The sequence below is a fragment of the Pocillopora verrucosa genome, chromosome 1 (genome assembly GCF_036669915.1).
Source record: "Pocillopora verrucosa isolate sample1 chromosome 1, ASM3666991v2, whole genome shotgun sequence".
Classification (NCBI taxonomy): domain Eukaryota; kingdom Metazoa; phylum Cnidaria; class Anthozoa; order Scleractinia; family Pocilloporidae; genus Pocillopora; species Pocillopora verrucosa.
The window spans coordinates 19,786,676-19,802,960 of NC_089312.1; the positions used below are offsets into that span (position 1 = coordinate 19,786,676).

Genomic DNA, 16,285 nt, shown 5'->3' on the forward strand with positions numbered 1-16,285 from the left:
ATCGCGTGATATTTGTACTCGATTCACGCGTTGTTTGCATTCTGCTTAGTGCAGTTGGATAAAAAAAGGCTATATTGTCACCTGGCGAGACTTCAACACCATGTTTGATGACGTAACTGAAGGTCTCTAATGAAGGTCTCTAGCGTTAGGTCTCTATATCGTCATTTAGGATAACACTGCCTGACAGAGGCGAGCACGCACTGACTGATCACTCAATGTGCAACTAATTAAAAACAGCTCCATAGAGCTGAAACTGATATCTTAGATTTATTACTTTGAAGTATTTGTTAAAAAGAAACAAACGACCAATAAATTAATTGATTAACCACTCGACCAAACGACATCATGAAATAATACGAAGTGTTGGACAGAAACAGTTCCGCCCTCCCTGTTGAATTTACAACAGATACGCTCTAAAGCTCCAAGGGCTGTAAATGGAAAGACTACATAGCGAGTTACCAGTCGTTTTGTGCCCAGCTGGGTAGATTCGTACCCATACTATTAAAGTATGTTTTCCATGTTAAATATGCTTAAAGTATGAATGGAAGGGACAAATGAAGGAATTTATAAGTATAAATAGCAAAGGGAGGAAAAAAACATTCAGTCACCCTAGCTGTTACTGTCAAGGTCACAAGTATAAACACTTAAATGCTCCATTTAAAATATCACACTTGCTTCCACCAGGCAATAATTTAGTTGTTTTTGTTAAGAAGGTCACAAGTTTTCACTACAGAATTAGTCTTACTCGCTTGACTCTACAAACTTGTCGTACTCATTAATCGACATCTTTTCACGCGCTCGCGCATAATATTTCGCAGGAATGTATACTGGGATGGATACGAAACGACTGGATAACACGGTGTGTCACTAATGAGGATACAACTTTACATCAAGATGAATTTGATTCAGATGGCACAAGAGAAAATGGTCTGATGTCCTCTTGTTGACGATGAAAATGGCTTGGTGTAAAAACTGATTCGAGCTCAAAGCATACTTTTTAGCAGCTTGCGTATCAGTCTTCTCCTTTCTTTACGCGAAACGGGAGAGGTGTAAGCTAAGCAGGAGTTTACTTTACTTTCCTTCCCCTGCTCTCAATTTTTTTCTTTTCCTTTCACCGTATGCCTCGAGGTCCTTGTGAGTCCTGAAATCGGCAGAGGCAATTACAAGTTAAGCGTTTAAATCCTTGAGTTTAAAGGTGCTCGGCTTTAGGCAATTGGTGAAAACAGTATTTGGGACTGACTCAAACATTCGCACATTTAAGACGATTTGTGTTTGTCCTTTCCAATAGTTTTGACGCTTTGTTATATCCCTTCACTGCCATTTCTCTACCAACGTGAAGAGTCGTCGAGCCAACCCGAAGCTCATAAATACATTCGAGTTGGTAAAGTTCACCCGAATGTTTCCGACAGCAGCAAAAAAGGCGTGCCAACGAAAACTTTCTCAAAGAACCAAAAATGAATGGATTAGACGCACTATTAGCGTACATAAGTATATTACTGAATATGAGCACATCTTGGAAATACTTGCTGTCCCAGCCGTGCCCAAAGTCGTGCCAGATCCACGAGGCGTGTGTGGGCAGCATGCACACTAAGAATGCGCTCACTGCTACTATGAACACTTTGGTGATCCTCATTTTCTGTAGAGTGCGTTTCTTTGTGTATTGAACCTGTGACCTGTGACTGTCGACTACATGTTCAAGCCTGTCCAGTTCTTTACGTATCTTACGCCCGGCGCGAACATACGAAGACGCGATGACTGTTAGCGGAACCACATAGAAGATGGCGAAGTTAGTTAGAGTGAAAACCTTAACATACCAATCCTCGGGCCATTTCTCCATACATTGCTTTCCTTCGAGCCGTAGAACCAAAGCATAAGGTATTATTACCAGAGAGGGTATGAGCCATGACACCCCAATGACAAACTTCGCTGTTCTAGGGAGCACTTTCGGACGCATAGGTGTCATGACAACCCTGTGTCGCTCCAAGCTCATGGACAATAATGTTATCACAGACACAGCCATTAACACAGTTTGAAACGGGTAGATCATATAGCAAAGTATTGAACCAAATGGAAAACCACCTGAGAGTCGCTCAGCTAGATCGAGAGGAATGCTTATGGCACATGTGGCGAAGTCCGTGATGGCCAGGTTTAAAATGAGATATTCTCCAACTCTTCGCGTTTGTCGGCCAAGTAGTGTGACCACGATCATTGTGTTACCCACTAAGCCAACTAAAATAATCGCAAAATAAAGCACCAATTGCACAATCTCGATCGCTGAAAATCCAGCGGTTTCTTCATAATCCGTGGCGTTTCCCGAAGTTTTGTAAAACGCGGTCATTTTTATGACGGCGGTGATATTCTTCAGCGATTATATATATAGTGTTTGCTTCTTTCTGTAGAGAAAACAGAGGGCGTAACCCTGTCAAAATCAAAGAAGCTATTATCCACCTCACACACCTTTAAATCTATTCAGAAAAAGTAGCTTCGCGGAAGATTGAAGAAAAATAAGATATTTAAAAAGTCATGGAACAAAAAAGCATGGGCTGACAAATTTGATAAAACGAAGGCTTACAAAGCAATCCAAGAATCCCTCCCAGGGAATTATAAAGGGGAGATATATTGGAATTCAAGATAAGGTGCATTGAAACCTCTGCATAAAATAGAGGAAATAATGCATGATCGTATAATTTTGGTCACTAATACAGATTTGGTCGTGTTCTAAGATCCTTCGCGTAAGAGAAGAATTGAAAAGTATTGTTGTCTGTGATACGGACTAACTTTGCGGAAGTCATTGTCCGAGTCAAGTGAGGAGTTGTTCGTCTGTTGACTGTCATCCAACTCTGGCTTAAGAAACGAAACTAAATGATCAGTTAGCGTTTCAGTCAAGTGTGCAGTGAAACAGGATCAATAGACATAGCTCTTGAATGTTATAAGGGTGACAAATAAAACAAAACAAAACAAAAAACAGTGCACCCCAGTTTTAACCCTTAGTTGAAGTTTTACATAAGACTGTAAGATTCATTTGAAAGATCATTTAAACAGTAAATTCCTTTCACACCACCAGCTTAGTGCAAGAAAACAGGCAAGCGTACAGGAAAGCTTTGATCAATTCCTAATTATCATTTATCAGTATCTCAAACTGCCCAACTCCGACTTCCTATGTCTGACGAATAAAAGAATCTACAATCTGTTGCCTCCTTTCTACTCCCTAATTAAAACGCAAGTTCAACATTTCAACTATCTCTACTCGTTTCGTTTTACCGTTTTAACTTCTCACGTACAGTGAGACACAATACAATAGTGGAATTAGCTTCTGTATCACTAATCATTAGTGGTGGCCTAAGAGGTTTCCGTGAACCGTCACTTTTGATATGTATTATGATAAGCAGTTGTAAATTCTTCCTATGAATATATAAGCAATTAATTTATGTAAGAAATATTCAGCTGATTTTTCATGTCTGCGAAATTAACTCTAGGGAGGCCTCGTTGTCTGCAATATGTATAAAAATCAGGTTGTTAAATAGATAATACTATCAATAACTTAGACATCGGAAAAGAATCTCGTAATTCGACTTTGGTAAAATTAGCCTGCTGCTACAACCCTGAGCACAATTACTGAAACATTTCTTCCCGGCTTTCCATTTGAAAACGTCAACAGGCTCAATATACCTTCGCTCTCCGCTTTCTCGCAGTCTGGGGTAATGTTTCTCTTAACCTCATCCCAGCCCTAGCATTTTATTTTTTGAAAACTAATCACTTGTAAGTTTAAATCCTTACTACATGGGCCAATTGTGAAAAAAAAGAAACAAAAAAAAAAAAACGATCGAACCACAACAGAATGTGTGTCCGTAGACAACAAACAACCTTCGAAAGTCTTCTTGTCTTTACCTGAGATAATTTCAGTTTCAGAAAGAGTAAAAATCACAATAAGTAAAGTATTTGTGCGCATACACATCAACGCCTGGCCGCTTAAATGACTAAGAAGTAGGCTGTTCTATATGAATTCTGCACAAGGTATAGGATTAACAGTAATTAAATATTTTTCGTTCGAACAGCTGTTGGCAAGTTTAACTACTATTTGTGTTTCCTCCTCCACCTCTTCCATACCTTGAACTGTAAGGTATGACCCAGTGGGAACGATTGAGTTTTAAATAGAGAACTGCATCGCAGGAATTAATTTCAGGGCTCAGCTAAATTAATAGTAACACATCGATCAGACCTTGGCTAAAGTTATTAAAAAGACAAAGCCCTCTCGACTTATGAATATCTCATTGTCTTTCTTGGAAGTTCAGTAAATTAGAAAAAGACAAAGGAATTGAAATGTCTGTAAGGCTGATCACTTTAGAACAGTTCTGGCAGTCTCGGTAGAGCAACCGTGACGGCTTCACAGCGTAGGCAAACGGTACAAGTCAGATTTGACTTACTCTCTTCACAACAGAATGGCTTAATACGATCGAGAGAAAGCTGCTCACATCTTCCTGCGTTCTTCAAGAGGTATTGATAGAAAAATTGAACCATTTTTAAATATGAGGGAAATGACCAGTAGCACAAAGCTTAAAGAAGTGAAATTAAACTAGTTATATTAAAGAAGTGAAATTAAACTAGTTATAAAAGTAATCTGGCCGACTTATACGCAAACGGAAAATTTCGACCAATTATTTCGACGCAGCAACATAATTAAAGATTCTTATTAAATTTTGTATGGTAAGAATACATACGTATCCACCAAGGACTTCGAATCGAGCTTCTTTTTTGGCCCTGTCGGTAGTTAGAAGCTTTTTTTTTTGCTGTTAGAGTGGGAGTGACTTTTCAACGGATACTCTTAGGAGCTGTTCCCAACCTTACTCCATTCTCAGTTCCATTTGCCAAGTTCGCTGTTGATGTATTTAATGAGCTATAGCTAGCGGCAGCTGTGCGTCTACAATAAACAAATTTCCCAACGTAGAAAAAAAATTAATCTATCACAGTTGTGTATTTATGCATTTGGCAGTCTTGGCGCCACCGCATGACGGAGTTTCGGAGGAGTGAACAATTATGGCACCTTGTTGAGAACGCCAACGGATTATATTGAAAAGTTGAACCTTGTAAATAATTTAAATCAAAGCGGAGCTAAACAAATCCCTTTTTACATTTTCATGAGTTAGTTAGGGTGGCCATGGGTGGCATTTTAGGCAAATAAATTTGCCGCGGAAATTATTCTCCCTCACGTCAAACAGTGTGCATCACGTTTCTACTTCTCGAACGAACTGAAGATGAAAAGGAAAAAGATCTCTGCAAGCAAACTCTTTTGTTCAACTTTGCTATGAAAATAAACCCTAGATTAAAAAAAAAATGAAGGTAAAAAAATGAGATGGTTTAATCAATGCCTTTAGGGAGAGGCACACTGAATATGTAAAACCAACATCAAAGCGGCCGGTACATAAAGTTGCTCCTTTCTTTTCGAGATAAATTAACCAAAAGACTTGTGTTAAAAATGGAAGCGTAAAATTCTATATTCAGAAAAAAAATTCAACATGGCAAATTAAAAGCAAAGTACCTTTTAAATAGTCGAGAAAAAGCTAGCAAATTTGTATTCCCTGCTGGTCTTTACTGAAAATGTTTTTTTTAATAGTTTTGCATGAACTTAAAGGAGAACACTCTGCATTTGATTCTTTATGCCTTACATTTCATGTCCGGTTGTCATTTTCTTTTCGTCTTCATAGGGGCCGTGTCTCTCTTTTAAATTGGCTTCATGTCAAAGTAATAGAATACATATCCGAAAGTACCGGTTGCGCTCCTTCCTCAAAAAAAAAAAAAAAAATCATGATTAAAAAAATGAAAAAAATTTGTTTCATAATAGAAAAAAGTGCGTTACCCTTTCTGGAGCTTCATTTATTTTCTTTGTAACTCATAGAGATACTGATAAACAAATGAATAAAAAAGTAAGTACCGTACTGAGCTAAAGTACTAAAACTTACAACAATTCGTTGAGCTCGCATATCGCAGCCAAATATTTTTGAAGTAGCAAATTTTGAACTCTTTATTCCGGATCTGTGTGGCTTTAAATAGACATGTTAATTTGTCATCCATTGTTTTACTGTGGAACTTTCGCGGGCGAAAAATTTTTAAATTATAGATGGCCGAAGGAAATTGTATTTCATTAAAAAAAGGTGATATAACTGCAGGATCGTGAAATCTCTTCACTCGGTTGAAAAGCAATTCTTAACTCTTACGCTTCATGAGAAAAAAATAGTAACTAGACTAATAAAAAACTACAGATAAACACATACATCTCCATTATAAACAGTTCATTGTTAGAGGAACCTCTTAAAGCAGATCTCTAGAGTTTGGTCTCGAGGACTACACTATTACCAATTTCGAACTCGCACCGGCAAAAACGACCGCATCAAATGGGCTATAACTGACCTCCAACTAAATCATAAACAAAATAGAATGTAAATTTCAAAGGCCAAGAATTCCGACAACGATAAACAGTCCATTCATATTAAACGACTGATAACCCTTGCCTGACTACAGACAAACCTTCTTGGCCAGTAAAACTTTTCCCAACATCAAACATCTCGTTCAAATACGTAAACGTTTATACCTACTGGTGTTATAAAACCTTCGCTTGAGAGCCTTGAAGATTACGTCTATAGCAAAAAGAGGCAGTATAGGAAAACTGCGACATAAAACCTTGCAGGCGAATACACCAGCCCAGCTGCCCTTAATAAACATGTGGGTATAAAACAATATACCCTTTCAACCGGTAATCGACGCCGACTAGTATGGACTTACGTTCATCTGAATGGTTAGCATGGCAACCTTGTTAAGTGTTGCAATTTGAGGAATTGTTTTAGACTTGCACTTATAAAAATCAACCCGTTCTGCTCAATCAACCCTTTAAAGAATTACGCGAATTTTAAGCGATTTTCGCACCAAACTGAAATAAACCGCTTAACATGGTTCTTTTAAAAAACAGTGTTATCTTTCAACTTCAAGTGAAATTTGACATAGCAATTGATAGATTTTGATAATCATCTTGCCTTCGTGCGAGACTGCTGGGAACAAACGTGCGAGGAAATTAATTATTCATTGTTGAAATATTACAAATATATTTATTGAGTTGGCATAGAGATTCTCTCTATGATACGCCTACAATACATCGGGTTTGTGAAGGTTCTGCCTCCTACCATATATACAATCAATAAACGATTCATCATTTTTCAAGGGATTGACAAATGCTGTGGTCCAGCTACAGTGAGAGCGCAGTAATTATTTATTTGTAATTGGTTCATTTTCAAAAGGTGATCTCCGTCCGCGAAATATATCCACTCCATCGTTTTTTGCTTTATCTTTCGATTCAAAATGTAAACCTCTGTTGCTTTTCAAAGATAATTAGTGTCGGCTCAGTCTCCCTTCAGTTGAGCCCACTATTTAAGTTTCATTTTGCTTGTATGACTTTTTCGAGGCTAACGGATTATTTGAACACTCTTTTTTTCGTACTGAATAATTTATTTTAAGAAAGTACCTCGGAACCGCCTGCTGGGGCATAACGCAACACTGCTCCTTATTGTCAATGTGGTATGATAAATTACTCTTGTTTCGAGTGATTCACGAGGTGAACACAGGGAATCAAACAAAACAAAACGAGGACTGGAATAAGTGAAAATGGGAAATATTTCTTTATTCTTCATCGCCTCTGTCGATTGCTTAAAGATCCTCGTATCAGAGGACAATCAGTTTTCCTTTTCCAACCATTAGATCAAGGATGTATTTTTCTAATGGTATGGTTATTAAGGTGCACAGCATATGTTATAGTCAAGTTTGAGCTTTATATTTCCTTACTAGAAATAACAACATCAGTAACAATAACATACGAAAAAATAACGAAACTTACATTTCTGTTGTGGGTGTTCTCGTGTTTCCGTGCTGATGCTTATTCTTCAGCGAAAAGAAATCTTACATTGTTTTTCAAAGTCTCGTTCGCAAGAGAACGCTGTTCCACCTTTTAATGGAAAATCCAGCACCCGTTTGAGAGTCTCATATGTCATAAAATCTGGAGAAAATGGCCAACTTAGCGAAGCACTTCCGACGATACCAGGTCATGCGGTCATTTGCATGCCCATGAGTAGAAAAATAATTTAAATCCAATTCTTCAAATCGCAAAAACGTCCACCAGCAAAGAAAATGACTTTGAAATTAGAGCACACCCCAAAGCAGCCAGTGTGTCTAGAATAATGGTCTGGCTCGAGGAGAATAGTGCAATTTAAGACACAGTAAACAGTCTCTTTACGAAAAGTGAACTCTCCTTACCTGGGAAACGCTGTGGGCCCTTATTCTCTCACTTGCCTCAATCCCTACGGTGTTTTTAGAGACGTGCTTTGTCGAGTTGAGCTCTATCAGATAAGCGAGTTTTATCTTACAGCACTTCCATTACCTTCGCTGTCTCTCTGAGTTCCGGACAAACACATGATCCATTCAGAAACTGAACCAAAAACACTCTATACATCCCATGACGCACCTTTAAATACACTTTGGTACATTAAGTCGACGAGCATCAACCACTTTCGCTGTTCGGTTTACAAAATTGCGTGGGAGGTGAAATTCCGTGTCCTTCAAATTCACTAATCGAAATTATGAAGTTTACAGCCGGGAGAAAAGTTCAAAAGTAATAAAGGTTTAAAAAAAATCACTTATTAACTAATTCTAGGAAGCCGAGATGAATAAATTAGGTAAAAACACGTATGATAAAGTCGGTCACGTTCATCTCTGAGAAGAAAAGAAAGTTTCATAATCAAAACCAGATAGACGTATGTAGACGTTTAATGATAGAATATATATAAATTTAAACTTATCAATTTATGAATCCAATTTTACACAATTAATTGGTAAATGACTTCCTTTAAATTTTTCGACAGGTGGTTGAAAAGATGAGTCAGTAGTTTTTAAGAAAGAGAAAATCTGAATAAACCAAGCTAAGACAAGTCGAACAATTTTCTCTCGGGAAATGTAGATTTTCAATTTTTCTTTTTGGGTTTTCCAACTAAATTAGTACCAGAGAACGTGTCACGAAGAAAAGTTAATTTAAGAGGCCATCTTTTTCAGTTCGTGGGGTTGTTTAGGACACAAATGAGGTCGTTAATCTTCAATTTAATAGAGGCCGTGGGATTAATTACATAAGTAAAGTTGTAGCCATATTTGGGTGTTTTTTGCATGAGATATTTCCGATGACGCAGACTTTCTTCACGCGGGTTCACGTCATTTAGTAACGTAAATACAATTGATTAATTTTGCGACAGTGTTACGCTCTCGGTGACGGCAACAATTAAAGGTTGCATTCCCGTTAGAAAGGAACAACAGATACATTTATATCCCACAACGGAAGACAAGTTTTAGATTCGTTGACGTAAGTTAGCTACGTTTGATGTTTGCGGGGAATTCTCAGTAAAAACACCAAAACATGAAAAATTGACGGTGAAGTGTTCAAGCAGCATTATGGCTTGTCCGTTTGCTAGTCTAACTGGTCTTCTAATAACAAAACTGTTATTATAAAATGTCCATAATGAATAGAAATTGTTCAATAACACAATGCATGTGCGTAGAAGTGAAATACACCTAAGTGGACGTTAAATGAAAATCATAAAACTTTGTTGGGTACTGGTGTTTGACTGGATGCTAGGCAGTGATAAGCAACAAAAGAAGAGCCTTTTTCAGTTCTGCTCCCACTTCCCGTCCTCCAATAGGTCCCGGTTTCCGCCCTCCACATCTTAAGCATGTGATCGTATCTATGCTTATTAAGTCTTAAGGACATCTTTAGAAACAATCAGTAAACAGGTCGAGGTACATTCCTCGTTCCTATTTGAGGTCCAAGTCTTGGTCTTGGTCTTGGTCTTGGCAAAGTTCCGATCTTTTTATCCCTACCACAAGATGTACCGATGTGAAGATAAGTTTTTATTGTATTTAACTGCCATTTAGACGTAGAAAACTGATCTAGATTCCTTTCAAAGTTTGAGTTATATTCTCAACTTCCAAAAAGCAATAAATTTCCTCTTATACTTGATGTATTATAGTATGTGGTCGGTGGTCGGTCACGCGAATATTACGTTGAAAAACTAAAATTCTGAGTTCAATCACAGCGAACTTTGTTGCAATTTTGAATTTTTTGAAAAGCCGTCCGATTAACGAAAAAGTTGTCTCTCTAGTGAGGTAAGCGATAAAAAAAAACTGTTTTTTGCTCGTCATCCGTTAGGAGAGGGCATTATTCATTGAATTTAAGACGGCCATTTTGTATTCTCTCTTCGGAGCCATCTCACGAAGTCATCAGACGTACAAATGACATCAACAGACTCATAGGAAAGATTTAAGACCCTCAAGATGCCACCCATGATCAGCAAACTGTAAGCACTGCCTATATCTCTGGAACTCCTGGATGTGGAAAAACTCGACTCGGCCAAGAGTTCTTTACAACAAAGCGCGACATTGACGGCCTTACATTTGTAGCGACACTGAATACAGAAGGCATCGAGACTATTGCTACATCTTATATCACCCTCGGTAAACATCTGGGAATCACCAGATATTCCCTGAAGAAACTTGAAACCTCACGCAGAGAAAGTCCGTCGGAGAAAATTCAGTATCTCAAGCTTTTAATCTTGAAAAAGGTTAGGAAGTTCTCAAAATGGCTAATAATAGCTGACAACGTTGTCGCATTAAGTGTTGTTCGCAGTTTCCTTCCCCAAACCTCCAGCGAGGAATGGGGTCACGGACAAGTGTTGTTCACCTCTCTAAATGGAAGTTCCATTCCCTGTAACACTAAACATACCTATCATGAGTCATTCAGCCAAGGAATGGAGGAAGACAAAGCGGTTAACCTTTTGAAATGCATATAGCAAATTTCTGATGAGGAGAAAGCAAAACAAGTTGTTAAATTAAAGCCCTTGCGTATCAGTCTCTGGCGTTATCTGCTGCTGCCTTTATTTCCAAACTGTTGTAGTGACTAGATCTCCTAATTACAGTTGGGCAGATTAGTTCACCGTTTTGATGCAAGGAACGAGGAACTTCTAGCGAAGGAGAGCCCAGCCTGACCCCAAAAAATGACAACTGCCATAAGGATGGCTCTGAAAAAGGCGATTGAAAATGACAGAGTTCTTCGCCAGACATTTATTTTCCTTTCACTCGGTGCCCCAGGATCTATACCAGCTGAATCTGCTGTGGAATATGTCAGCAGTCATATTGTAGAGTTACCAGAGGAGTCAATCGAGTCAAAGATTTCTCGATCTTGTGTTTCTTTTCTCGACCAACGGTCAAGGTACCAAATATATGAGGTTACATAACACTGTAAATAACATACTTACAGAACGTTCGATTTTAAATCTGAAATCGGCAGAAATCTATCGAAACATCGACACAGCTAAAAAAATTTTTCACGATCTAATTCGATCAGAAAATAAGCAACAACATGACGAGGGGTACACCTATGCCCTTCTAAATAAAGTGAAATCTCACTTTAAGGCACTAATTCATTGCGTGGCATCTCAGTTCACCTCGCTGGAAGGTACTTTTCAGGAGGAATCGGTTTACCTTAGTGGATGCGCTCTTCTGCAAGAACTTGCTCGATAAAGGGAACTTTCAAGAAAGTAGCCTACCAAAACCATGTTGAAAGTGGGGGTCACTTGGAGGAATTGTTCACACAAACATTGGAAAATTTCAGCAAGCCAAAGGAGTGTTCGAAAAGGCGTCAACCATAAGGAGTTGGGTAACGCTTTCAATAAAAAACCCGACAGTTGCAACCCACTCTTGATGACCTTTAAATACAGCCTTTGGCAGAACTGTATAAGGGCTTGGGAACGGTTTACTACTGCACAATCAATTTACTGTTGCACAAACAACAGTCAGGTCATAGAAGAGTTTAAAAAGGCCTTGGTGATTCTAAAAATGACTTACGGCGAAGACAATCCCACTTTGTTATAGTTTACAGCCATATTGGAAAATACAAAGAAACCAAAGATCTGTACAAAAAGGCGCTGCACATTCTGGCCAAAATCTGAGGCAAAGAATATGTTTACATAGTAGATACGTATTTCCTGTTCGCAAATGCAAGCACTCATAATAAAGAATATGAGACAGCCAAAGAGCTACACGCTAAAGCACTTGAGGTGCAGAGGAAGATAAGTGGTGTAGAACATGTTGGTCTTGCCTATAGTTATGACGGCCTCAGGGACGTCTAATATAGCTTGAACCAAAACGACACAGCCAAAGAGCTGCACGAGAAGGCGTTAATGATTCAGAGGAAAATCGTCGGTGAAGAGAACGCCAATGTAACAACAACTTATAGCAAACTAACGAAAAAGCAATAAACGATACTGAAAAACATTTTCGGCGAGGAGCATCGTGATGTAGCGACGGGCTATTACAATTTAACAAACGTGTACCAAGAAATTGGGGAATACAAAGAAGCCATATAGAACTATACGAAAATTCATTTGTTAGCTAGAGGAAAATCTACCATTTAATAGCCTTTCTCCTTTGCTATCTTTCCTAAGTTTGTGTGCTTTTAGTTCTTGGGAATTTCTAAAACTATTGTCACACTTACAGCATATAAAAGGCCGATCCCAGCTGCTCTGTACTTCCTGGCACTCGAGTGGTAAGGTTGCTCTTCCGTGTGAATCGTTTTCCATATCCAATACATTTGTGAGGTTTCTCTCCCGTATGTGTTCTTCTCACAGTAAGTACATATATATAACTTTTCCATGACAACCCCTGGTTCATGGCGAGATCTTTTCCCATGAATCCTGACAAGAGCCTCTTAATGGCATTCTGTCTTTCACTTTACCATCTAGTTTGAATTTGGCATTTTATGTTCATGATACATTTAACAGTTTAAATGTTCACTTTGTTTTCTTCTTGTGGTGTTCAACTTCATTTCAAATGGAAGAAAAAATTGCCATCAGTATTAACCCTTTGTAGCATGAGATCAGTATGTTTATTCTCTATGCTGTTCTTTGAACATTTCCCTTGATACTGACAGGAGAATTTGTATATTAAACAAAAGCTTTGTTTTGTAGGTGGTCATTTCCTTTATTCTAGCGACCTTAATGTTTTATTCAGTAACAATACTGTAAGGAGATGTTTGATGCTAGACACTCCTATCCTGGGGGTTAAAGGGCAAAATAATCTTGAGTTAAGAGCAGAGAGAACTGCAATTCTTTCAGCTGCAATCTTCCTAAGCATACAATGCGTTTATTAGTATTTCTCTCGAGTATCACCCTACTCCAGTTCAAAATAGTGTACAAATAGTATGGCTTAAGGTCAAATTAATACCATGGTACATGGTACCTATATTCCTCATCTTTGAACTACCACATGACAAGTTTTGTGAAACAGTTTGAGAGGTTGTTATCCTAAAGGCTGTGAAAACACTGATCCCACCACAAAAGTGGTGTAATGAGCATAGTAAAAATAACTTGGAAAGTTCTGTGGGTTATCAGTATGAGCCTATGCATTTTCAAATGGAAGCAAGAGTTTCACCAATGTATTCAATGTAAAAAGATAGATACTTTCTTTTCAAACAAGGAAATTATTTAGTTACTATTAAACAATTTCCTTGGGGGATGCAGATTTATTGAAACAGTTCAACCTCATTCTCAAAATGTTGTTCAAGTTAACCCTTTAAACCCTAAGAGTGACTAGCATCTAATTTCTCCTTACCATATCACCCCTAAATCAAACATGAAAGTCATGAGAATAGAGGACATGATCACAAACTAATGCAGCTCTTGATTGTTAAACAAATTCTCCTTGTCAGCCTCTTTGGAATGTATGGAGAACAGTATGGAGAATGTGCATACTGATGTAAGGGTGTGAAGGATGAATTTCCAAAAGCCCGAATGATTGGGAAGATGTAATAATTCATAAATGAGGGCGAGTGTTTCATCAAGGTTTCCAAACATGAGAAAACTGATAAAGCACTGAGCCTTTGGCCTCGTGCTTTTGTTTTCGAGTGTTTGGAAACCCTAATGAAACACGAAGCTTGAGTTTATGAAATGGCTTCTCAAAAGGGCCTAATTCATTAACAATAAACACAAAAACAGAAAGACCATGTAAATAGTCAGTTTTTGCTTTCTTTTGTTTCATTATTGTGTGTGCATAGTTGTTAGTCAGTGTCATGAAAGGTGTTGTGTTTTTTCATAACTTCAGCTTTTTAATTAAAAGCAGTCTCACTTTGCATCGGCACCTCATTTGTAATTTTGAGAAATCGAAGAAGCAGCTACGGAAAGGTCTTCCCGGTTTTGACTGCTGAAAAATTTGGAAAGAGGAAGTTTCTTCGCTTGCATGTTCAAAGCCAAAAAGTACACAGCACAAAGATAAGTGAGCTGTTGATGTTTTCCGAAATTAGCAAGCTGTGTGTGAGAAAAATTTCCTTTCCTTGAGCTGAGGAGTGTGTTCAAAGATAATGATGTTCACCATGTGCAAAGTCTTGAAAAAAGGTTGGAAGACCTAGACAGCCTTTCCCTGAACTTCTGGCTTACAAAGTTTGTCCTGGAAGTGGCTAATAAGACAAAATTGATTTCCAAACACATGTGTTTGGATACCCTAATTCTTGTGTTTGGATATCTAATGACACGTATTTAGATCTGTTCTTTACCGAGTATCAAGGGGCATCCATGTGACCCAAATGAGGCCACACAATTGGTTAATAACCTCTAGCATTATTAATGAGTTTGAGAAGTACAAATCTAAAACAATGGAAGTACTATTTACAAAAAATCCTGTTCTCTTTAAGAAGGTATCCATTTTAGCCTACATCTACAGGGAGCATTTTGGCTTGTAAATAGCATACGTGTACAAGTTACACATGTAAGCTGCAAATCAGGGTGAACAAATTCTGAGTGCTCCCCTTACTTTCACAAATTTGCTTCACCACATTACTTAATTTCTACATGTTGGGGAATAACTGAGTTTTAACCATTTACATTAGACTTAATTTTTTCACACATATCAATCAGAAAGAACTCAGAAAGACTTATCTGTCCACACATCTTACTTTGCAATACATTTTTCTGTCATGGTAGTTATAATCCATAGAATATCAATACTTACTGGGTCTAACATGACATGTAGGTGGATATGCCCACCTACAACAGGAGTTACTCCAAAGGACTAACCTTAACCAGATATCAGACAGGACAGGATCATGTTTTCATGAGGTTACAAAAGAAGAGATAAGCCTGCCCCATTAAATTAGTCCTGCATATTTAAGGTTTTGAGAGCAAGCTGTTGTCAGCATTGTGATGCAAATAATCACTGGAAGGGAAATAAACACAATTTAGTGCAAAATTTGCTCATGGGCATATTTGTCCCAGGACAGTGTCTTCTCCTCAGAGTTTACATTCCCTAAAGCTTTGTTCTTGGAACATAAAACCCCATTCTGCTTTAAAAAGGGTGGTGAAATGAAAGGAATTTACTCTTGAACAAGGCCAGAGTTTTTTGAAAAGGCTCCTGTAGCATAATTTACCCTAAGTGTTCTTCCCACCCCATATTTTAAAGACATTGGTAGAAGAAAATTCAAGTTTAACAATAACTATAGGTAATTGGACAATTTTTCATAATCATCAGTTAATGTTAGAAACGAAGTTCTGAATTATGTGGCTCGTTTGTTTTATGTTTGAGTCTAACACACCTAAGATGGTTTGTGAAATGGTAGAATAAGGGCATCCCTCGTAATTTGAAATTAGGTACATGATAGTTCATACATACATGCTCTCAAGCAAGCGTCCAACCAACCTACAGTATTGGCAAAATAATTTCTGGTTTGACACTAGTTTCTAAACACTTAACCTAACAGGGAAACAAAACGCTACAAGCTGTCCAGCTTATTGAACTACAATTAAAATGGAAAATCTCACACGTATAAAGCACAACAACGGCCATAACAAAAACGTTTCATGTTTTCTCCTCCAAATCAAATACGAGCTAGCAAAGTAGCTGATGCAAACTCACCACAAACACACATATCATAAGAAAGTGTAATTGCCGAAATGGTTGAGGTTCTTATGGTTCAATATCAAAAGAAACAAAGACAAAGTACTTACCACCTTTACACGCACATTCGCGCGGAAATCGCTCAAATGTATTTACGCTGTGACGCAGAAGTCTGGGTACCAACTCTTTATCCGTCTCAATCTCACCTCGATCATACGGCTGACAGTACAGAGAATTAATAATAGGGTCTTGGGAGTGAAAGGGTTAATGATTCTGAAGCTATTTGGTGGATCTTTTGTTGAGTTAAAAAAACCCCCACACA

The 16,285-nt window shown here is 38.0% G+C and overlaps 1 protein-coding gene across 4 annotated transcripts; it reads right to left on the reverse strand.

Moving 5' to 3' along the window:
- Positions 1 to 172: 172 nt before the first annotated feature.
- Positions 173 to 16,095, reverse strand: LOC131788795 (neuropeptide Y receptor type 2). 4 transcript variants are annotated; one of them, XM_066161756.1, is made up of 2 exons: positions 16,074 to 16,095; positions 173 to 2,393 (listed from the first exon to the last, which is right to left on the reverse strand). In XM_066161756.1, the coding sequence occupies exon 2, from the start codon at positions 2,336 to 2,338 to the stop codon at positions 1,241 to 1,243; it is 1,098 nt and encodes a 365-aa protein (XP_066017853.1). In that variant the 5' UTR covers positions 2,339 to 2,393; positions 16,074 to 16,095; the 3' UTR covers positions 173 to 1,240. The 4 variants fall into 4 exon arrangements, with proteins under 4 accessions (XP_066017853.1, XP_058961876.1, XP_058961877.1 ...); XM_059105893.2 differs by lacking the exon at positions 16,074 to 16,095 and adding an exon at positions 8,296 to 8,380; XM_059105894.2 differs by lacking the exon at positions 16,074 to 16,095 and adding an exon at positions 7,880 to 8,202.
- Positions 16,096 to 16,285: the final 190 nt, after the last annotated feature.

What these genes read in the sequence shown, in the direction of transcription:
- LOC131788795 (XM_066161756.1), bottom strand. Translation starts at nt 2,338, where the DNA reads ATGACCGCGTTTTACAAAACTTCGGGAAACGCCACGGATTATGAAGAA.